At 40.5% G+C, this 22898-nt stretch overlaps 2 protein-coding genes across 4 annotated transcripts in view; one reads left to right on the top strand and one right to left on the bottom strand.

Moving 5' to 3' along the window:
* Nucleotides 1–2639: 2639 nt before the first annotated feature.
* On the bottom strand, nt 2640–12155 carry EBNA1BP2 (EBNA1 binding protein 2). The gene is made up of 9 exons (XM_007526089.3): nt 11910–12155; nt 11741–11824; nt 11368–11537; nt 10499–10622; nt 7535–7624; nt 5175–5250; nt 4851–4947; nt 2983–3145; nt 2640–2821 (listed from the first exon to the last, which is right to left on the bottom strand). Exons 1-9 carry the CDS (start codon nt 11973–11975, stop codon nt 2771–2773), a joined length of 921 nt encoding a protein of 306 aa, XP_007526151.1. The 5' UTR covers nt 11976–12155; the 3' UTR covers nt 2640–2770.
* Nucleotides 12156–12198: 43 nt separating this feature from the next.
* The window catches only part of CFAP57 (cilia and flagella associated protein 57), a 78465-nt gene continuing 67765 nt past the window's right edge, over nt 12199–22898 (top strand). For all 3 annotated transcript variants that reach the window (XM_060206074.1, XM_007526114.3, XM_060206075.1), the window contains exons 1-4: nt 12199–12304; nt 12504–12684; nt 17411–17727; nt 19779–20065. In XM_060206074.1, the coding sequence (XP_060062057.1) occupies nt 12528–12684; nt 17411–17727; nt 19779–20065 (761 nt within the window). In that variant the 5' untranslated portion in view covers nt 12199–12304; nt 12504–12527. The remainder of the gene's footprint in view (nt 12305–12503; nt 12685–17410; nt 17728–19778; nt 20066–22898) is intronic.

Raw genomic sequence — 22898 nt, 5'->3', positions numbered from 1 at the left:
CTATTTTGATTATCACATTTCTCATGTCTGCCTATGTTCATTGGTTGAAATCCTTCATTTTATAGTGTAAATCTCCAGTTAAGCGTGGCAAAGTAAATACATACAATTATCTCTGTGTTTCAAGATACCAGGAAAGGATAATACTGGGATTTTTTTTTTTTTTTTAATGTATGAACCAATACTGAATTAGTGAAGGGAGAAACATTAGCAACCAAGAAAACATTTAAAAGGTGGAAGACCATGGAGGAAACCACAACATGCAAATCAGATGGGATATCTCTGAGCATCAAGTCCATACCTCGCAGAACTCTGGAAAGAGGTTCAGGATCCAAGACAGAGTAGGACAGAAAACAAGGAGCTAAACAGGGAGTTCCACTCCTTATACAGCACCAACTAGGAATCTCTTCCATAGGAGGTTGAAGGTTGGTTATTCAGGAAGTGGGAAAATGGCAAAGGAACACTAAGTACAACAGAAGGTAAGAGTGAGGTGTGAGTGGGGCTGGGTGGTGGCACACCTAGTTGAGCGCACATTTTGCAATGTGCAAGGACCCGGGTTCGAGCGCCGGGTCCCCACCTGCATGGGGAGAGCTTTGCGAGTGGTGAAGCAGGGCTTCAGGTCTCTCTCTGTCTCTTGCCCCCTTCCCTCTCCATTTCTGGTTGTCTCTATCCAGTAAATAAAGATTTTTAAAAAATTTAAATTTTTTAAGTGAGGTGTGAGCCTATAACACACATATCCTTACCTTAGCCTAAATACATCTTTCAAAAAAAAAAACACCTGTCTTATGAGTTTATCAGTGAAAAACAAAGCAACTCAACACCTATAATTTATGCATGAGTGACCAATCACCAACATACTTTGAAAGCAGTGGCTGGTCATTAATCATTATGTAACTTATTTATGCAGTGACCCATGGACTTAAGAGCTGGAAGCAATTAGTTATACTTGGTAACTGGAATATCAACAGTGTTAGGAAGCTACTGTGGTTTTTCTCTGGTAACTGGAAGCCACACAAACTGGAACCAAGAAAAGAACCACATGTCCTCTGTACTAGGAACTGCAGGTTCTTACCTACCAGTGCATAAAGCTGTATTTTAAAACAATATGAGGAATAATACTGAGCCCAGGCTATATTTTAAGGGCTAATATGGTAGAGAAAGTGAGTTCTGTGGAGTATATCTGAAAATTTACTTAGCATTAATAATTTATTTTTGGCTTTACCAGTGTTAACTGCTATTAGCCTGTTTTTCTTTCTTAAAACTCACAATGTTCTGAAATTGATGCCCAGAGATCTCCAGTCTGTGCTTATGGAGGCTTGCCCACATAAACAGTAATTCTCATAGATATCAGCACAGTATATCTTCAACTCAATTTAGACTTTATCTACCCAGAGCTAATGCCAGATTCCACAGATTAAGGACTTAAGTCTTCCAAGACTGTCCTTCCCTTTAGATGCTTCTGACCAACTGGTTATAGATTAAGATTCCCAGGACAGCATACACAGGTTTACTAGAGAAGCTTTCCTAGAACTTATAAATCTGTTTACTCATTAGATCACTGACTTATTATAAAGGATATCACTGAGTAACAAAAAGAGATGCACAGGCCAAGGTATCAAAAAGAGCATGAAGCTTCCTTGACCTCTCCAAGAGCACCATCTCCCCCAAATGTCCAACAACCAGAAAGCTTCCAGAACCCCTCCTTTTTGATTTTTATGGAGGCTTCAATGCAGATATGATTCATTAAATCATTGGCCACTGGCAATAAGACTCAATCTCTAGTCCCTCACCTTCCCCTTCCAGATTGGGAAATGAGACTGCAAGTTCCAACCTTCTAATCACATGGTTAGTTCTGATGGCAATCATCCCCCTTCCCCCTAAACACACACGCACCCATTATTTTTAGGTGCTCTCAAAAGTCACCTCATCCATGTTACAAAATAAAACTTTTTTTTAACTTGCTACCAGGATTATTACCACCACTTCTGGTAACTGTGGGGTTTTTTTTGTTGTTGTTGTTTGTTTTCTTGATAGAGATGGCAATTGAAAGGGAAGGAGAAATAGAGAAGGAGAAAGCAAGATACCACTCATAAAGGTCCTCTACCTTGAACCCAGGTCCTTGTGACTAGTAATGTGAGCTCTACCAGGTGTACCACTGCATAGTCCCCACAAAATATCAATATACTTCTATCATTCTCAACACTAAGGAAAATCTAAGATTCCCCAAATCAACAAAGCAGGAACTATGAAGACTAAATATATCAGATATATTTGCTAACCCAAATGATCTTATAAATCACAATATTGTAGCTCCACATATAACTCAAGTCCAATCTACAACAGATTACCTCATTCATTAGTACAGTATAAACTGTGAAAAACAGATCAGGATAAACTATTTTAGTCTTCTGGAAATATGGATTATTTACTCAAAGTTTTATTAACTAATAGTAACTTCGAAATCTTTTAGTCCTTACTAGGGTTTTTTGGTTTTGTTTTAGCAAGAATGCCATTCATTTCTGATTTAAGGTAGAGCTGTGGATTCAACCTGGGACCCTAGAGCCTCAGGTATAAAATCTGTTGTGGAAATTGCTGTGGTATCTTTTTTACCCCACTCTACTTACTGAATTTTAAACCAAGAGTTGACACTTCTCTGAGAACTTTATTGGATGAACTTAAAAAAAAAAAAAAAAATAGAAGGGAGCCAATTGTAATGTGAAATTCCAAGTCTTCATCTTTTTTTCTAATTTATTGTATACAAATATGCTGCTTATTAGCGTGCCTTGCTCTTCATTTTCTCTCTTGTTCGTTTTCCAGGTCTCTTCTATTAAAAAAAAAAAAAAAAAAAAAAAAAGCATTATATGTAGTCATATAGCTGCTTGGCCTTTTGCTCCAGGGTCACGACACAAGAAAGAAAGGGAGTAGGCAGTGTGGGGTGCAAGAGGAAGTGGCCTAGACCCTCACCCAGCCCCCAAGTTGTCTTACATTTGATCCTTTCTTTCCAGGCCTCTTGAGGACCTTCCCATGAGCTTTCTTAGCCCGGAAACTGGATACATCATCATAGCTTTCACGAGTATTCCACTTAGAACCTTTCTTCTTTCCACCAAAACCAAACTTCTGGTTCTTATAACGTCGTTTTGCATTGGGACTGGGGGAAAAAAAAGAAAGTGATCTAGCAAGTTACTCACAGCCCTGCAAACCCCGAGGAAATTTATGACCCCACAATACCTTCATTTCCTGTCTATAAACACTACTGGTACCCAGGATCTCACCTTCCACCCTACATTCTGATTCTACAAACTCCCTTGGCAAACTTATCTCCTTGCAATTTTCACCACCAGAACAGGAATACAAAGAAAGAACCAGGAAGGACTCCTTGTGCATCATGTGGCTCACTATCTAACTTTGGGAACTTTCACTGATATTTTTCTGTGGGAATCAATGCTGAGTCTTCATTAATTCTCTATACCCAATTCAATTACAGTACTGCTCCTTTAACTCTCCTCTACCTCCATTACCATTGTCAGGTCACTTAGCACTGACCTGGATATTTGCTAATCAATTTCCCAGCATCCCTCAAGTCCATCATTTACTCAAGTACCTCTTTAATTTTGTTTTAAAACATGTGAGCAAGATCTGCTCATTATTGTCTAAAATGTATTTATGATTATTTAATGAGAGAGATTAAAGGAGACAGAACTAGAGCAAAGCATCACTCTGTCTGGCATATGCAGTGGTTGAGGACTGAACTCAGGACCTCATACTTGCAAGCCCAATACTTTATCCACCACACCACTTTGCAGGCTATCCTATTCATTATTTTGAGTGAAAGTCATATGTGCCTCCTCCACTGCCTAATGAACAAAGACTACTCCTCTCAATAAGGTAGATACTGACTCTATAATTTGGCTCCATCACCCTCCAGCTACATCTCATTGTGTTGGCATGACAATATAATCCCAGTAGTATCAAAGACATGTTTCTCACCTCCAAAACTGATTATCTTCTATCCTCCTGGTTAATTTTATTCATTTGGACTAAACTCAGGTAGGACTCTCTTCCAGAAAGTCGCTTCCAGACCCAGTTCCCAATTTCCAAGGCATTCCCTGAATATTTCAACATAGCACTTACTATATTATGCGGGAATTATCATTCCCCCCAGGTCAGGTGACCAGGTATGCATAAAAGTGAACTAAAAAGAACAAGTCATGCCCATTATCCTTTTAATCTTCACAATAGTCTGAAACATATGGCTTTCTCATTTTCACAGATGACAACATTAATAATTAGAAAGATAGCTGCTCAAAGATACCCTCCTAATGAGTGGTAGTCAGGATCAGGACCCACCTCAACTATAAGGTGGAGAATTCACTTTTATTAAGGATTCACTTAAAACATGTCAAGTTTTTAGGAGTCAGGTGGTAGCACAGCAGGTTATGCGCCCGTGGCACAAAGCACAAGGACTGGCGTAAAGATCCCGGTTCGAGCCCCCGACTCCCCACCTGCAGGGAAGTCGCTTCACAGGCGGTGAAGCAGGTCTGCAGGTGTCTGTCTTTCTCTCTCCCTCTCTGTCTTCCCCTCCTCTCTCCATTTCTCTCTGTCCTATCCAATAACGATGACATCAATAATAACTACAACAATAAAACAAGGACAACAAAAGGGAATTAAAAAAACATGTCTTAAATCTCCTTTGTCTTCAAAGACCAATGTGACTAAAAGGCCACTACATAGCCCTACAAATCTAGGTAGCAAGCAGTAACTGAATTTCTACTGTAAGGCTATTCCTTGTACAGGACCCACCATACCCATCTGCTGCTATCCAGCACACACCACAAAACAAAAACACTGCATACCCTTTCTTCATCTGTTGGCTTTTTTTAGCTCCTTCCTTTGTGCCTCGTGCAACCAGTTTCTGATCTCCCTCAAGGAAATCCAGCTTATCAGAGAAGCCTATGAACAAAGAAGTACTTCAATCAGCACCATCATATTTAAGAACTTAAAATTTCAAAAGGTGGTTGTTATTTAATGAGCTAACTTTCCGAGGCCCATGTTACTTTCCACATCATTCCCAAATCTTAGGTCAAAAAGTTCTGAATCATCAAAACTCTAAAGTTAGAATTAATTCAAAGGTAGATGTCAACCCCCTCCCCTTATGTGCTTATGAGAGACGTACTGACCTTTTTGATATTTCTTAATGGCAGTCATCATGTGTGCTTTTTCCTGCTGTCTCTTTTGAAGAACTTCTGTTTGCACCTGGGATATGGAAACAGAACTGTTAACACTCCTTCTAAATTATCACTACAAAATATACTTTCTTTCAGTAATGACACAGTGATACCATTAGCACTGGTCATTTACAATGTGCCAAACTATAAGTGTATTTTCTGTCACCCTCAAATAAAGTGAAGTAAAATTATATCATCATCATTGATACTAATGCATTGAGAGATTAAGTAACATGCCGGAGTTACACTGAAGAAAGTGCAAAGTTAAAATTCATGTCCTGGTACTATACTTTCTAAGTCTTTATTTGTACCCTACTACATAATCCAACTACAAAACTGTAGCAAATCTTATTATGTCTATATCCTATTCTACCATTGATTATATTTGCACAGATGTCTTATATTTGTTATAAGACATAAAATTACAATATGAAGAAGCAAAAAGAAAACACTACAGTCTGTCCTCCATATCCAAGGGTTCTACACCTATGGATTCAATGAACTGTGGATCAAGTATGCATACTGTTGGATTATTGGAAAAATCATGATTTTTTCTATGCAAAAAATATATCATGATTTTTCTGACAACCCAATATGATGGCTATGTCTACACTGAACATGCACAGACTTTTTTTGGGGGGGGAGGGACACTTAGTATTCCCTAAAGAATATAGGAAAATAATGACTTAAATTGCAATAGATGCTATAAGTAATCCATAGATGATTAATGTAGACTGGAGGATGTGACTATCTTTATGTAAAACCATGCAACTATTTATTAGGCACTTGAATATCCAAGGATTTTGGTATCCATGAAGGTCTTGGAACCAATCTCCCTGACTGTACCATGGGAATGACTATACCAAGAAAAACAAACAGCGCAAACAGCACCTCTCACCCCCCCTCAAAAAAAAAAACTTTCATAACAAAAGAAGATACAATCTAAGGTAGGATTGAGGATAATTCTTTGTTGGTGAATGGTCTATCTGTCTTAAAACACCATAAGATGTTTAATAATCTCTCTGCTAGATGCCAATAGTACCCATGCCACCAAGATTTGATAATCAAAATTATGTCCAGACATTGCCAAAGTCCTCGACTGTGGGCAAAACTCACCCCAGCTGAGAAATACTACACAAATATTTCCTCACATTAGAAGCAATATGAGGGACCAGGGAGACAGCATAATGGCTATGCAAAACAACATTCATGTCTAAGGCTCTGAGCTCCCAGATTCAATCCCCAGCATCACCATAAGGTAGAGCTGACTAGTGCTCAGGAAAAGGGAAAAAAAAAGTAGGAGAGTAATGATAACAGGTCCTACTGCATGTCTTTACTTTCCAAGGTTCAGTGAAATGATTCCAAATGTGGGAAGCAACTTAGCAATCCAGGTTACAAGTGTTTACATCTAAAATGCTCATAAAAATCTTAGCACCCAAGCTGATTCTCCACAAATACAGTTCTTCCACCACCTTTTAACTCCCATCACATTTCTCCCCACCCCCTTTTGGGGGGGGGGGCATTAAACTGTGTTAAAGTGCTAGAAATCTTTAAAATGTTTAATGTTAATCCTCTTACAAAGTCATGCTCCTAACTTTCTGGCCTCTGTCTCAGATTTCACAGTAAGGAAGATGGAGGATTGACAGTAACATTACAAGGAGAATTTTAAGAGAAGCAGATACTGTATCTGAAACTATGCCTTCATTTGGAATACAAAATGAAAATAAAGGCAAGTAGAAATTAGAAAAAAGAAGCACAAGTGAAGCATTTGTAATTTCTGTCATCTTCTTTCTAAGGTGGCCATAAAGTAAGAAAAACCAAGGAAAAGTCTCATTGTATACCTGTTCCAGTTTTACATTAGAACTCAGGCATTCATCACTCAAGCAGAGGTACCATTTTTTTTCTTTCAGGTCAAGGACAATCAGTAACATAGTTTAGTTCTCTCAAGGAATTTATAATTATCTAGACTGGTTATTCTCAAACCAGCATGCATATCAGGATCACCCAAGAAACTTAAGGAAAAGAAAGCAGATTCCTAGAGATTCTGAAGTCTAGACACCTACTTTGAAAAACTTCCCCAGGTGACTCTGCTGTTTGGAAATCAGATCTGGACTCCACTCTTCAAGTATAGATGTGCCAACTAAAACCCAAATCACCAAAGTGATTCACCTGTAGTTACTACTAATGGTGACCCATAGGTGTTAAGGATGTGTGCTCATGTGTATTAGTAAATACATACTCCCCATTGTGCGATAACACATGAAACCAAATCAGACCACAGAATTTGGTGTGCCAAACATTTTCCCCCTTACCTTCTTTCCATATTTCCTAAGTGCTCGCAGTTGCTTAGCCTTTTCAGATTTTTCCATGGCAGCTTGTTTTGCCTGCAATTTCTGTCGAATCTAAAACACAAAATGTTCTCAGTTTATGTTATATGACTCTGGGATGATCACTTCTACTTAGGGAACACTGAAGCAAGCAACAAATTCCTTGGCAATCTAAGGAAATCTGTAAATCATCTATTTCAACTCCATGTTTTACAAATGAATAGTATGATGCCCAAAGGCTAGAACTTGAAAGCCGCCATCCCTCTCCCAATCAGCTACCTGTTCCATTATACCAAACAACCTTGTTTGCAGTTGTGTGGGTGTGTGCTTATTTACTTTAATAGCACTACATTTACCATGTATCACCTTGGAATGTAAATTCAGGTTATAGATTTCATAACTGCAATAAAACATTTTCTAATATATTCAGGTTTGTGCATATCTGAACAAACCAGTTTACTCATAAATCAACAATCATTTATATTAAAGGTAATTTCTTAGTTTAACATTTTACAGTTCTTACAGAAAAAATAAACATGCCACACACATTTTTAAAATGTCCATCTAATTTTGCATTAGAGCTTAAAACATATTTCTATTTCAAGATGACATTTAAAAAACATTCTGATACAACAGTAGCAAAAATGTAATTCTACAATAACTAAAGAGCTAAGAAGAATCCTTCATTAAGTTATTTTCATGTTTACAAGTATAATTTGTACTTTAAGTAGTGCTGTTATCAGCTTTTTAGGTTTTGTTAAGCATACACAAATTTCCAGTTGTTAGGCTTATCATGTTATATTCCATGCAACACTCAAGAGACAACCAGTCCTAAAAACTGAAGTCTGAATGAGTCCACAAGGAAGACAGAAAACAGTTAAATTAACTAGTGTAAGTGGGACTCCTGTATAACATCAAAACATGCAAAGTGCAGCGGGTTAAGAGCAGGTGGTGTAAAACGCAAGGACCTGCGTAAGGATCCCTGTTCGAGCTCCCAGCTCCCGACCTGCAGGAGAGTCGCTTCACAAACGGTGAAGTAGGTCTGCAGGTGTCTATATTTCTCTCCCCCTCTCTGTCTTCCCCTCCTCTCTCCGTCCTATCCAACAATGATGACATCAGTAACAACAACAATAAAACAAGAAGGGCAACAAAAGGGAAGAAGTAAATAAATATTTTTTTAAAAAATGCAATAATTCACAGCAACTGTTCTTCAGAATTAGACTGCCATCTTCTTTACCAGTCAGTTAGCCAGGCAGTAGTGCACCCTGTTAAGCGCACATGTTACAGTGAACAAGAGCCTAGATTCAAGCCCCTGGTTCCCACATGCAGGAGGGGAGGAGGGGAAGAGCTTTCTGAGCAGTGAAAAAGTTCTGTAGGTGTCTCTCCCCTTCCCACTTCATTTCTGTCTCTACCCAATAAATAAAATTCAAAAATAACCAAAATTTTTTTCATCAGAGTTTACAAAGGTGAACATCTTAACACCATCAAGAGTACTTAAGTGACAATTTGATTGCCTACTTAATGAAGCAGCCACACGTATTCTGGTCATTTGTAGAAAGAAGCCTAATATCCAAATTACCAAAATTATTTGTCAGACCCACTCATATAATCTATTGTCTACATAAACAAACAGCCTCAATAAGAGGTGCCTAACTAAAACAAATGCCAAGACCAAAATAGCATTTCTTCTTCTAAGATTTAGGTGTTGCTCAGAACTCTTTACACATGGAGTATCCCATACCAACAAGTCCGCACCCACAACAAAGTCTTGGACTGTCACACATGTGGATCAGATAAAGGGATATTTTAGTATTTCCTCTGCCCTTTAATTGTTGCATAACCCATATACAATAATTGCTGCAAAATTTGCCATTCCAATGGGGAGGAAACAATGTCTCTTTAGCCTTTCAGATGAATTTAGACTCCTGATCTTCAGCATATGTAAGAAAGTGATCTATCTGAGATAGTAATTGAAAAAACTTCTAGAAGTCTAGGGCCCCTCACCTTCATATCAGCTTCTCCTGCTGGCAGTTAAGCCAGGAGAGAATACACTCTCCTCATCTCTACTATCTGCAGCTTAAGGTTAACCAGCACACAGCCTCAGTTCACTTCATAACATGCCACATACACAATAAAAACCCAAACAGATACAGGTACCTAGCCCTTTCCATCAAACATACACATTTCATTTAAGGGATGAGCAGTTGTTGGAGTGAATAACTAAAATCCAGCTTGAAACCTCAGGGGAACTATTTTCTTTAATATTTATTTATTTCCTTTTTTAAAAAATTTCTTTATTGGGGAATTAATGTTTTACATTCAACAGTAAATACAATAGTTTGTACATGCATATCATTTCCCAGTTTTCCATATAACAATACAACCCCCACTAGGTCCTCTGTCATCCTTCTTGGATCTGTATTCTCCCCACCCTCAGGAGAACTACTTAAATATAACTTGAACTAGATATTCTCAATCCCCTTCCTCCTAAAGTTAAATGAGGACAAAGTTCTACCTAATTATGAACTATACTACATCTGACTCATATACGAATCCTTCATTTCACAGAAAAGAAAACTCAGGCTCAAGGGAAAATAACTATGGCTAGCTATGGCACTGTTCCCTGTTAAATGCATGACAAAACTGTTGCCTTTTCTTTATGCCATGTCAGCTAGAAAATTCAAAAGGCTATCTTGGACTCAAATTGACTTTTTTTTTTTTAGCTGTAATTTCCTCCCCTTAATAAAATTAAATTTGGAAAGAAGCCATTCTCACACATATCTAACTGGTGACGAAGCAAGCAGTGAACAGAATATTTACCTTTGGACAACCATTTCCTACTACTGACCTTAAACCCATCTTTTAAAAAACAACACAGGAGATAAGCTAGCTGAACATACTGAAGTACAAAGTTTTAGCTTTCCAGAGAAAATCTTCCCTGTTTCTTACCTTCTGCATCTGCTGGTCAGACTTGGCCATCTCAGCAAAATAATCAGTGGGTCGCTTGGTAGGGATTTTGAGCTGATGGAGGCGGGGTAATACTGCAAGCACTGCAGCTTGGGCCTGACGGTAACTGGGGATGGAGGGCAAAAAACAAAGTAAGTTAAAGGAGATAGGTCTTGGGGGTCGGGTGGCAGCACACTGGGTTAAGCGTATGTGGCACAAAGTGCAGGGACCGGAGGAAGATCCTGGTTCGAGCCCTGGCTCCCCACCTGCAGGGAGGGGTTGCTTCACAGGCCGTGAAGCAGGTCTGTAGGTGTCTGTCTTTCTCTCCCCCTCTCTGTCTTCCCCTCCTCTCTCCATTTCTCTCTGTCCTATCCAATAACAACATCAATAACAATGATAATAATAACCACAACAATGGTAAAACAACCAGGGTAAAAAAAAAGGGGGGGTGAAAGGCCTCCAGGAGCAGTGGATTCAACCGAGCCCCAGTGACAACCCTGGAGGCAAAAAAAAAAAAAAAAAGAGACAGGTTTTAACACTCCTTACTGCCTCTCATGGTCAGAAAAACTCTCATTATCAATATCTGATTTTAGCAAGAACAATCAAACAGTTTTATACAAAACTGTATACAACCTCAATAACTGGGTATCTAGGTGAAAATCAAATGTGCACTCTTTTTGTTTCAAAAAAGGGGTAAAGTATTACTAAAAGCAAAAGATGTATTTTAAAAGTACCCAATTCATTTACAGGTTAATGCCAACTATGAATGCTTATGATACCATCTCAGGAGTTCAGACTCACTGCTTTACCCCTCACTCTACTTTCCAGTACAAGGGCCCCTCCAAATTCACCCGCTTGGAAAGCAAACATACAAGCTCATCTCCCGCTTGAAGTCATCCTCTGGATCAACAGCTTTCGGATCCTTATTCTGAGATGTTGACTGAGGTCCACTGATTTCCGGCACCGGGCCCAGGGTAACATCGAGTCTTTCCACCCATTCCAGATCCCGCTTGAACTCCGCCAAACAGTGTTTCAGGCCATTCTAGGAAATTCCGACACTGAGCTCATAAGAAGGGAACCCATGTTTATCTCTCCCAAGCCTTGGGTGGAAGGCGAAAACAAAACACAGACCTCCAATACACTGCCAGGTAACTGATCTTTGTGGCAATGAGCTTATCGCCTTTCCTGTCCCCCAAACACAATGCTGATCTCCTCCTCCTGCCCCCACCTGGCGCCCGAGCTCACCACGTCATTTAAGGCTTTCTTCGGCCCCTCTAGTACGACATTCAGGCCTGGCTTCAGGAGACCTCGGGAAAATGCATCCTGCAACTGCAGGACACAATCGGTGGTCAGTACCGAAGGAAGGAAGGGCCGCTCCCCAGCGCCCAGTCGCAGGAGCTTGACTGACACCCACCTCTCTGTCAGTGACAAGAGAATCCTCCGATTCCGAGTCCGAACCTGAGAGCGGGGGGGTGTCCATCTCTCAGCACGCTCGCCCAACACCTATGGAACGAAGCGGAGGAACCTGGAGGCTGGAAAAGGGAGACTTCGGCCGCCGCTAGACACTCGTAGCCCCTCACTTTTCAGGCCCAGGCTCCACGTGGACCAGAACCGCACCAGTCCCAAGCACTTGCCTCCGCCCCTCAAATTTTTGCCAGGAACTTCCGCTTCCGGTTAGACCGGCACTTCCGGTTTGCCGTTGCTATAGGAACCGCTCTGGCGTTTGAAAGTGCCGGAGTTGCTTGGGATCCTGTAGGAGCAGTATCCCTAACCACACGTGCGGTCTGGTGACCTAGAAAAAAGCGAAAGGTGGGAGTGGGTGTCTGAAGTCGTCTGGATGAGCTGAGCGCCAAGAGGGACCTCAGGAAAGGGACCAAGCAGCCGCGAGGGGTGGCGGGGGAGGGTAGAAGGGGGCGGGGCGGAAAGCTAGGAGGACCTCGAGGGCGGGGCGGGGGCGGGGCGAGGCGGTGCTCTTCTTCCCACTCACCTGTGGCGTTGTCTTCTGCAGAGGCCAACTCTTGGACACCGGACCATGTCGACCGTGGTAGCTCAGTCCTTGCATGTCTTTGGCTTTCGATCCCATGTGTCCAACAATGTCTTCTTCTTCGATGAACAAATCATTATATTCCCTTCAGGAAATCATTGTGTGAAGTACAATGTGGATCAGAAATGGCAAAAATTCATTCCAGGTAGAAAAAGAAAAGAAAAACCGCTCTATGTTGATACAGTAATTAACCTTAAATATCATTTATAATCCCATAACCCCCAACGTGATGATTGAAAAGGTTTTTGACCAAACTGAATATCCATGCAGTTTTATAATACAGAAGTGAATGTCAAAAAAATAATAATAAGTGAATGTCGGACGGGGGAGATTGCATATTTATGGGGGAAAAAAAGCTCTCATGCCAGAGGTTCTGAGGTCCTAAGTTCAATCCCTGCACCACCATAAAATAGACCTGGCCTGTGCTCTGGTTTAAAAAAAAAAAAAAAGGCAAGTCAGGGAGGAGGTAGATAACATAATGTTTATGCAAAGAGGTTCTCCTGCTTGAGGCTCCAAAATTCCAGATTCAATCCCCAGCACCACCATAAAACAGCTTAGCAGTGCTGTGGGAGAAAAGAAAAAGGAAAACAGTTTACTTGCATTAATTAATATATAGAGTAATTAAACTTATACAGTTAAAGTCACATGTTAATTTATGTATATGTTTTCCTAAATGGTTTTCTGGAGAAAAAAATACTTGTCACCACTTCCAGCGTACACCACCATCATTACAGAACATTTTGAATCCGTGTATGTAGACACTGAGATTTTATCCCAAGTCACTAATAACCATTTTTATGTTATACTTGTTTAGGTTTTATTGACAATAAGCTTTCTCCCTACAATTAACTTCTTTCTGTCCACTCTGTTGTGACATATGCATACTAAAGTGTACATATATGTAATATTATATTAAAGAATTAGAATATATGGGGGATAGTTCAGTGGTAGAGCACAGGACTTGTATTACAGATGTTTGTGTGTGTTTCTTTTTTTCTTTACCATAAGAACACAGCTCAGTTCTGTTTTGTTTTTTAATTTCTTCATTGGGAGATTGTTTTACAGTCAACAGTAAATACAATAGTTTGTACATGCATAGCATTTCTCAGTTTTCTCATTTTCCACATAACAATACTACCCCCACTAGGTCCTCTGTCATCCTTTAGCTCTGGTTTATGGTGGTACTGGAGATTGAACCTGGGACTTTTGGTGCCTCAGACATCAAAGTCACTTTGCACAACCATTATATTCTTTCTCTAGCCCTCAGATATTCTTTTTTTTTTTTTTTTTTTGCCTCCAGGGTTATTGCTAGGGCTTGGTGCCAGCACTACTACAAATTCACTCTTCCTCGTGGCCTTTTTTTTTTTTTTTTCCATTTTATTGGATAGGACAGAAAGAAATTGAGAGTGATGGGGAAGATAGAGAGGGGGAGAAAATGATAGATACCTGCTTCACCACTTGTGAATCGATCCCCATGCAGGTGGGGAGCCAGGGGCTTGAACCTGGGTCCTTTGAGCACTGAAATGCGAGTGCTTAACCAGGTGTGCCACTGTCAAGCATAGCCACTAGGCTATGTCCCACCACTACCACCACCACCTCTAAAAAAAATTTAAAAATAAGGAGTGACTAGAAAGATAACTGAAAATTTATGCAAGAGGTGAAAATAAGTTGAGGAACAGTTAAACATCAGCTCAGTTTAAGCAATATGAGTGCATTTATAAACTCTGCAATCAGCCAGTAGATATCAAACACCCATTAGGTGGCAGTTACTGATGGATGAGTGAGTGAGTGAATGAATGAATGAATGTGCAAGAATATCATGACCCCTACCCTCTGGGAGTTCTCAGTGTTATAATGGAGCTGGTGTGTATGCAAACAGCAGGACTATGTAAGTGACAGAACAAATGCTATGCCATCTGGCACTCTGGCACAAAAGTACAAAAGGAAGAAATAACCAGTTTTTCATTTTTTTTTACCTACACTAGACAAACTCAATCTCACCTGTGTTCACAGTTTTAACTTCCCCTTGTGCCTTTCACCTCAGATCTGTATTTTCAGTCCCAACCTCTCCCGCAGCTTTAGAATCTAGCTGGCTGCTAGGCTTCTTTCTCTACCCAAATGTTCCACAATATGTACTTCATCAACATGTCTAAAATTGAATTGTCATTTTCTTTTTTGCTCCCTCTCTTTCCTTAAAACCCTACCTTGACCAGTATTCCAATGTGTGATAAAGATATGATTTAAAAAATAATATGACACTGGGAGAAATATCCCAGAAATTCAATAATATATATGTAAATTAATTTAGTATTTCTCACAAATGTGGCATTAGTAATCAGTGCTAGGAAAACAAGCAAGATATTTAAGAAATGAAAGTCAATTTAAAATTCTCACTTTGTACATTTTGTAGTCATGAACCCAAAATAGATTAAAGGTGTTAGTATAGAAGACTGAAATCATAAAAATCAGGAGGCAAGTAAGCATTAATAAAAACCAGGTCTTTGTAGGAACTGTTTTCAGCAAAAGACAGTATGTCATGTTCACTATGGCCTGTAATTCCCTTAATCTGGACCCCATCCCAGGTGTCAACTCTACTCCCAGTCATCCAAACCAAAAAATGTTTGTCTCTGTCTCTCTCCCAGAAAGTTGCTTAACATTTTTCTGATCCCCACACCCCTCCATTCTCATTGCCCCTGATGCCTGCTTATTGCAGTTTCCTTCTCTCCAGAGAGTTCTGGCATGTGACCTTTACCAAATGTTCTCACTGTTGTTCCACTTAACTCCCTGATGAAGCCCAAGCTCTTGTGCATGGCTCCCCATGACCCCAAACCTGAGTGCTCTTCTAAAGCCTTTACTCCTGAAGCCCTTATAGAGAAGTCTTGAGGGCTGGAAGTCACTGCCTAGGGAGGAGGAGCAAGTGGAGCATTGTCCCTTTCACCTTGAAGCCCTTGGCCTCACTTTTCAACATCCTTCCCCCACCACCCCCCATCCTAACCTTCCCTCCTTTGCACTTATACCAGAGCTTACTTATCCACAGGGCACTGTAGGCACAGAGCCTAGGGCCCACTGTACTGCTAGGGACCCAAGAAAATGTCTTTATTTTATTTCATTTATAGAGACAGAGAAGGAGAGAGAGAGAGAGAGAGAGAGAGAGAGAAGGAGAGAAGGAGAGAGACCTTAGCACCAAAGCTTCCTTCAGTGCTGTGGGGGGCCAGACTTAAACCTGGATCTGTCATACATAGCAAAGCAACACACTATCCAAGTGAGTTATTTTACCAGCCCTTGATTTTTTTATAAGGTTTGTTTTGATTTAATGAGAGAGATATACAGATGTAAAGACGCAGACACACAGAGAGAAAGAGACCAAGACCAGAACACTGTTCAGTTGTGGCTTGTGGTGGTGGTACTGGGACCATAGAGCCTAATGCATGAAAGTTTTTTTGCAGAGCCATTATGTTGTCTCCCTAGCCTCCAGTACCCCCCTCCCCACTTTTTTTTTTTTCCAGATCACTGCTCAGCTCTGGTTTATGGTGTTCTGGGGATTGAACCTGGAACCTTTGGGGCCTCAGGCATATTTTTTTTTTTACATAACTATTATACTCTCTCTTCAGCCCTTAATTTACTTTAAAGTCAGAAAATATATAATATTTATACATTATGCTATATAATGAATCTATCATCGATTATATTTCTTTTTATGCCAGTGCAGTCACAAAATATAATTTCTAGCATTTCTTTTAGTGGCGGAAAAAGTCCATGAAAATGAAAGTGCCTGGGGGCCTCCCAAAATCAAACTCCACCTTGATTGCATTTCCCAAATGGAAGTAGTTTTTTTAGTCTTTGCCTCTGGCTCTAATTTCTAAAGGACCAGGGCTTCATTGGCATGCTTGTCACCACACTGATTACAAGCTATATCTACACATATTTCCCCTAATGTCCCAGGAAATATTTTGCAAGAAAGTACAAGGTTTACCATAAAGCAAATTCATCAGGTTTCTGCATCTGTCTCATGGTCAGAATGTCAGTTCTGGTCATTAAGCTGAGAGGTTAAGTAATATAGTATTAGCATCCCAGCCCTGAAAGGAGAGCAGAGGTGTTAAGTGCTAATACTCGGTACAAAGACTTCTGTAATCGAACTTCTACCTTCTGCACCCCAGAAACAATTTTGATCCATAAGAGGGCTGTGAACTCCAGCTCCATCAGGTCCCAGAGAGAGAGGATGAAAAGGGGAGAGATATTTGAATGTAGTAATAGGGTGTCTGTGACTTAGAGGGGAAGAGAGGACTGGACCTGGAAGAAAAATGGGGCAATTATGTACAAATATAGACAGTTTAGAGATGATGGTTAACCCATGTCTGCAACCTTGGGAGAACCACAGTGGACTGCAATGAAGGAGTCAGGGACTCAGAACTCTGGTGGTGGGAATGGTGTGGAATTATACCTCTGTTAACATGTAATTTTGAAAATCAACATTAAATCACTAAAAAGAAAAAAGACTTCTATAATCTGACCCTAGTCCTCTTGGCCCCCCTGATGCATATGAGATGCTCCAGCAATATCTGACTATTGATAGTTCTGCCCTAATACTGCTCTCTCATGTCCACACCTGTGTTCTTGTTGCCCCACCCCACTATATCCCACCTTGCCCTCCTACTATAACCATCCCCTCCCTTCTCTGCCCACACTGGTCTCATTGAAGTGCCCATCCTTGTCATTTTTATAACACCCAAACATAGCTGTACTAAGGGATGCAGGAATTACCAGTGTGTTTTCCTCCACTGTGTCAGTAGTGCCTACCCTAGGTCTGGTTCCTCTTGAATCTTGGTGAAAGCATGATCTGCCCTCATTCTCCCCTTTTCTGTCCATTGCAGGCTCAGATAAGAGTCAGGGCATGTTGGCCTTGTCCATCAGTCCCAACCGGCGATACCTCGCTATTTCCGAGACTGTGCAAGACAAACCCATCATCACCATCTATGAATTGTCATCCATCCCTTGCCGGAAGCGGAAAATCCTCAATAATTTTGACTTCCCAGTTATGAAATTTACTAGTATGGCCTTTTCTCCAGATTCCAAATACCTGTTGACTCAGACCTCACCTCCAGAGTCAAACCTTGTCTACTGGCTATGGGAAAAACAGAAAGTAATGGCTATTATTAGAATTGATGGTCAGAACAACACTGTCTACCAGGTACCACCCAGTATAAAAAAATCATAAAAATTATTTAAAAAAAAAAAGAAGAGGTCATCTTTTATTGAATGCTTACTAATACCAAGAACAATGTTAATTTTTTAGATATTTTTTATTTCACTATTGGGGGATTAATAGTTTAGTCAACAGTAAAATACAATAGTTTGTACATGTGTAACATTTCTCTGTTTTCTACATAACAATTCAACCCCTACTAGGTCCTCCTCCATTATCATGTTCCAGGACCTGAAACCTTCCCCCCATCTCAGAGTCTTTTACTTTGGTGCAATACACCAACTCCAGTCCAAGTTCTGCTTTATTTTTTTCCCTTCTGTTCTTATTTTTCAACTTCTCTCTATGAATGAGATCATCCCATATTCTTCCTTATCATTCTGACTTACCTCACATAACATGATTACTTCAAGCTCCATCCAAGATGAGGTGGAAAAGGTGAATTCACCATTTTTAGTAGCTGAGTTGTATTCCGTTGTGTATATATACCACAACTTACTCAGCCATTCATCTGTTGTTGGACACCTGGGTTGCTACCAGGTTTTGGATATTATGAATTGTGATGCTATGAACATAGTTATACACAAATCTTTTTGGATGGTTTCGTTTGGTAAATATTTTATTTACTCATTTATCTACTTATTTGTTAGAGCCAGAGAGGTGGTGAGACAGAGAGAGGGAGACACCTATAGCACTGCTTCACTGCTCATGAACCTTTCCCCTGCTGGTAGAGACTAGTGCTTGAACCCAGGTCCTTGTACATTATAACATGAAACTACCAGGTAGGTCATCACCCAGGCCCTAATATTAATGTTCTAATATGCATTTTATGCTCATAGCAATCATATGTGGACTCATGCATCATTATTGTCCCAACTATGTGAATGAGGGAACTGAGACACCAAGAAGCTACGTCATTCACCTAACATCACAGAGCACTGAGGAGCAGGACAGGGAGTCCCCAATTCCATTGCCTGTCTTAATTCACTCACCTAGGTCCTGTCCTTTTTGTAGCAGCATTGCTGGGCAGTGGGAAGATTTTGAAAATGTAACAAGAAAGGATAGGTCTTTAGGAAGCTATCAATAAAGTTGTGGCTAACACTGAGAGAAGAATTTTCTACTGCACATTTAGGGGGAAATGAAGAGGCTCCAGTAGGATGGTTACTTACAGAGCTTTCCCAGGAGGTCTTGCCTTGGTGCAGTCACTCCAGCATATATCTCAGGTTTGGTTGTGATCAGAGATACTGAGTAGTCGATGACTCAGCTACAGATTCAGTCATGTTCACAGGAAGCTGGACTATAAAGCAGCAAATCACAGATTCACATTTACCCAATGTCTTTTCTCCCTTGTAGTAAAGAAAAAGTTTGTGAAGTGGAATTAGCAATCAGAATGTTGCTTGGTGATCACAAAGGCAGGTCTCAGAGCCATAGAATAATTTCATTTGAGTCATGGTAAGACCTGAAAAAGCATCCCTATTCAGAATAGCTCCTCTCAGGTGGGCTGAGTACCCATGTATTGGTAGCACACTGGCAATCCAGAGCTTTAAAAAGTCACTACCCTTCACGTTGCTCATAATTTAATGGGCACCCCTCACTGTTCACTGTGAAATAGTACATTAAGGACGATAAGTTAGCAGGAGACCACACAGCAATCTCTGTTGTATGCTTTCTTCCCTCTAGATAGGCACATAAACCTGCCAGACCCTTATTTCCTTATGTTTTCAGCTTAGCCTACGTTGCATTTTGTTGGTACAAATTTGGGTTATCTGTAAGTGCTGCTTATCCTTCCCTTTGTCCTTTGTAAGATGACTTTTATAGGTTCCCTAGTTTAAGACTCATAGACACCACAACTGTGATAGATACAGAGTACCTATCAAATATGGTATGAGTAGTATATAGTTTTCTGACGTTTCAAAGGCTCCTTTGAGCTACCTGATATAAATATTAATGATTAAAATGGAAAATCACTCTATATTGAGATTAGTTGGTTGTTGTTTTTTTTCTTAGATATTTTTCTTTTGTTCTTATACATGTCACAGGTGAGCTTCAACCCTCAGGATAACACTCAGGTTTGTGTCACTGGAAATGGAATGTTTAAACTTCTCCGTTTTTCTGAAGGAACTCTGAAGCAAATCAATTTTCAGAGGGGAGAACCTCAAAACTATCTAGCCCACAGCTGGGTGTCTGATGACAAGATTATCGTAGGCACTGACACAGGTCGGCTCTTTCTCTTTGAATCTGGAGATCAGCGTTGGGAGACAAATATAATGGTCAAGGAGTCCACCAGTGACCAGAAGACCACAAAGATGATCCAGGAATCAGATAGGTAGGGAAGCCCCTGTGGGTCGTGGGTGATCTCAGAAAAATACACTCAGAGGGCGTTGGACTGTAGCACACCTGGTTTAACATACGTGTTACCATGTGTAAGGACTAGGGTTCAAGCTCCCACTCCCCACCTGCAGCGGGGACACTTCATGAGTGGTAAAACAGTGCCACAGGTGTCTCTCTTTCTCTCTGCCTCTCTGTCTCCACCTCCCCTCTCAATTTCTCTCAGTTCTATCAAATAAATAGAAAGGAAATAATGCCCACCAGAAACAGTGGATTTGTAGTGCTGGCAGTAATAACCTTGGTGGCAGAAAAGAAGGAAGGAAAGAAGGAAGAAGATACATTTAGATATTACTGAGTGATAATGTTAGCATCACTGAGTACCATTTGCCTTACACCAAAAGCAACATTCTTTAAAATTACTCAGCCAGCACCTTGTTGGGTGCACATGTTATCAGCCATGCACGAGGACTTGGGTTCAAGCCTCTAGTCCCCACATGAAGGGAGGAAGCTGTGGGAGTAATGAATTAGTGCTACAGGTGTCTCACGTTCTCTCTCCCTCTCTATCTTCCTATCTTCTCTCTATTTCTCTCTGCCTCTATTAAATAAATAAAACATTTTTAAAAATCACTCAGAGCCCCTCTAGCCCCTCAAAATGAACTTTTTTCATTTTTCCTCTGCCTTTCTGGAATTCATCTATATTCAAGCACAAATTTTACTGGGGTTTTTGTCCTTTTTTTGAGGGCGGGGAGTTAACGTTTATTTTACATTAATGGGTTACAGGCCGATTCCTACCAGACCTGCACAGGCTTGTCCTGCAGCACACAGCTTTTATCAGTTTCAAACTGGGCGCAGCACAAGCTGATTGGTTAGAAACAATTTCTGTCAAGGTGCTTACAATACAGGTGAGAGCAGGTTGGCTACCATCAGAGCCAGCCACTCAGATGCTGGCATCCACCAGAAGCCACTCAGAAGTGGGCATCCACCAGGAGCCTATAGATTTTTCATTTCATCCCCCTCCTCTTCTTGTACCCAGGAAATCTTTCCTGATGTATTGGATTACCTCAGTTTACATTCTCTCTGTACCAGCTGTAACTTAACTGTTTCTAGGCACTCAGTTATAAACTTTACTAACATGTTGATAGGCTGTCATGAGCAGAGAGAAACCATACCCACAGCACCAGTTTATAAACTTCTAAGCTTGCCTCTGTTTCTTTTCTTTTTTTTTTTTATTTCTTTATTGGGGAATTAATGTTTTACATTCAACAGTAAATACAATAGTTTGCACATGCATAACATTCCCCAGTTTCCCATATAACAATAAAACCCCCACTAGGTCCTCTATCATCCTTCATGGACCTGTACTTTCCCCACCCACCCACCCCAGAGTCTTTTACTTTGGTGCGATATGTCAAATCCATTTCAGGTTCTACTTGTGTTTTCTTTTCTGATCTTGATTTTCAACTTCTGCCTGAGAGTGAGATCATCCCATATTCATCCTTCTGTTTCTGACTTATTTCACTTAACATGATTTTTTCAAGGTCCATCCAAGATCGGCTGAAAACGGTGAAGTCACCATTTTTTACAGCTGAGTAGTATTCCATTGTGTATATATACCACAACTTGCTCAGCCACTCATCTGTTGTTGGACACCTGGGTTGCTTCCAGGTTTTGGCTATTACAAATTGTGCTGCCAAGAACATATGTGTACACAGATCTTTTTGGATGGATGTGTTGGGTTCCTTTCTGTTTCTTTTCTAAGCCACACCCACATCTGTTACTACCTTTTATGTAAAGTTTCTTTCTCTAATATGGGAAGTGCCTGTGTCTGGGGAGCAAGTGCTCTAGCTTGTCACAGTACTCCCCATGTTCCCTGGGTTCTGCCTGTTTATTCCCTAGCCTCAACATTTCTCCATTTAGGAGTTGAAGGATGGAGTTTCATGCTTCTGTAACTGCTTCCTGCTGACCTGTGGGCAGTTGCCTGGTCGATCCATACTCCTAAATGCAATTGTACTGTCCCTAGAATTTGCTAGTGGGGCAGGGCTCCAGAGAGATGGGGTTTCTGGACACTTCACCATGTAGTCATTTGTCCAGGGTAGTCAAAATGGGGTTGCGGTGGCATCTGGAACTTGATGTTGGCTAGCTGAGTCACACAATTTCAGTTCCCAGGAGAGGTAGTCATGGCAGATACCTGGAACAGCCTACGCCAAGATGCTTCTGACCAGGAGAAGAAGCAGCAGCCAAAGAGTGGGTTTTTGTCTTTTAAAGATTATTTCCTTGAGAATGAGACAGAGAAAGATCAGAGCACTGTACAACTCATGCACATGGTGGTACCAGATTTTGGACTTGGGACAAATTCAGTTGCTATAAGCATAACTTAGATATAATTATTTTTATACCTAATCTCACTTTAGTATGACTAAGACTGTAGTCTCCAAAACTACAGATTTCCCAAAAACATGTTTTCAAGCAGTTGCCTAATTTTCTGAATCAATTAAATAAATGTCTACCAAGCCCTGGAAATGTGCAAGATACTTTGCTAGGTGCTAGGGACATAAGTCCTTATAGATCTTACAATTAACTAGGTAGCAGCAGATTGATAGAGTAGTGCAAAAAAAGTCTTGCCAGTAATGCAGACACCGTGGAGGTAAGGTGGGTTCAGGGGGGACCTGCCAGTTGACTTCACTATAACCAGTAATAATCATAGCTCACACATATCAGAATGTTCATACCAGAGGTTGCTTTAAAACTCTTTATATATTTTCTTCCCACTTGAGTCTTACTTGGCATATACAAGTTATTATCATGTCATTTTTGTCACTAAGATACATACA

The sequence above is a fragment of the Erinaceus europaeus genome, chromosome 13 (genome assembly GCF_950295315.1).
Source record: "Erinaceus europaeus chromosome 13, mEriEur2.1, whole genome shotgun sequence".
In the NCBI taxonomy this organism is placed as follows: Eukaryota; Metazoa; Chordata; class Mammalia; order Eulipotyphla; family Erinaceidae; genus Erinaceus; species Erinaceus europaeus.
This window is presented reverse-complemented; position numbering and strand designations above follow the sequence as displayed.

What these genes read in the sequence shown, in the direction of transcription:
- EBNA1BP2 (XM_007526089.3), bottom strand. Translation starts at nt 11,975, where the DNA reads ATGGACACCCCCCCGCTCTCAGGTTCGGACTCGGAATCGGAGGATTCT. An exon ending in AGAAAGCCTTAAATGACGTG is followed by an intron (nt 11,538 to 11,740) that starts GTGAGCTCGGGC and finishes GGAATTTCCTAG; the next exon opens with AATGGCCTGAAACACTGTTT. An exon ending in CTGACCAGCAGATGCAGAAG is followed by an intron (nt 7,625 to 10,498) that starts GTAAGAAACAGG and finishes TTTGTGTTTTAG; the next exon opens with ATTCGACAGAAATTGCAGGC.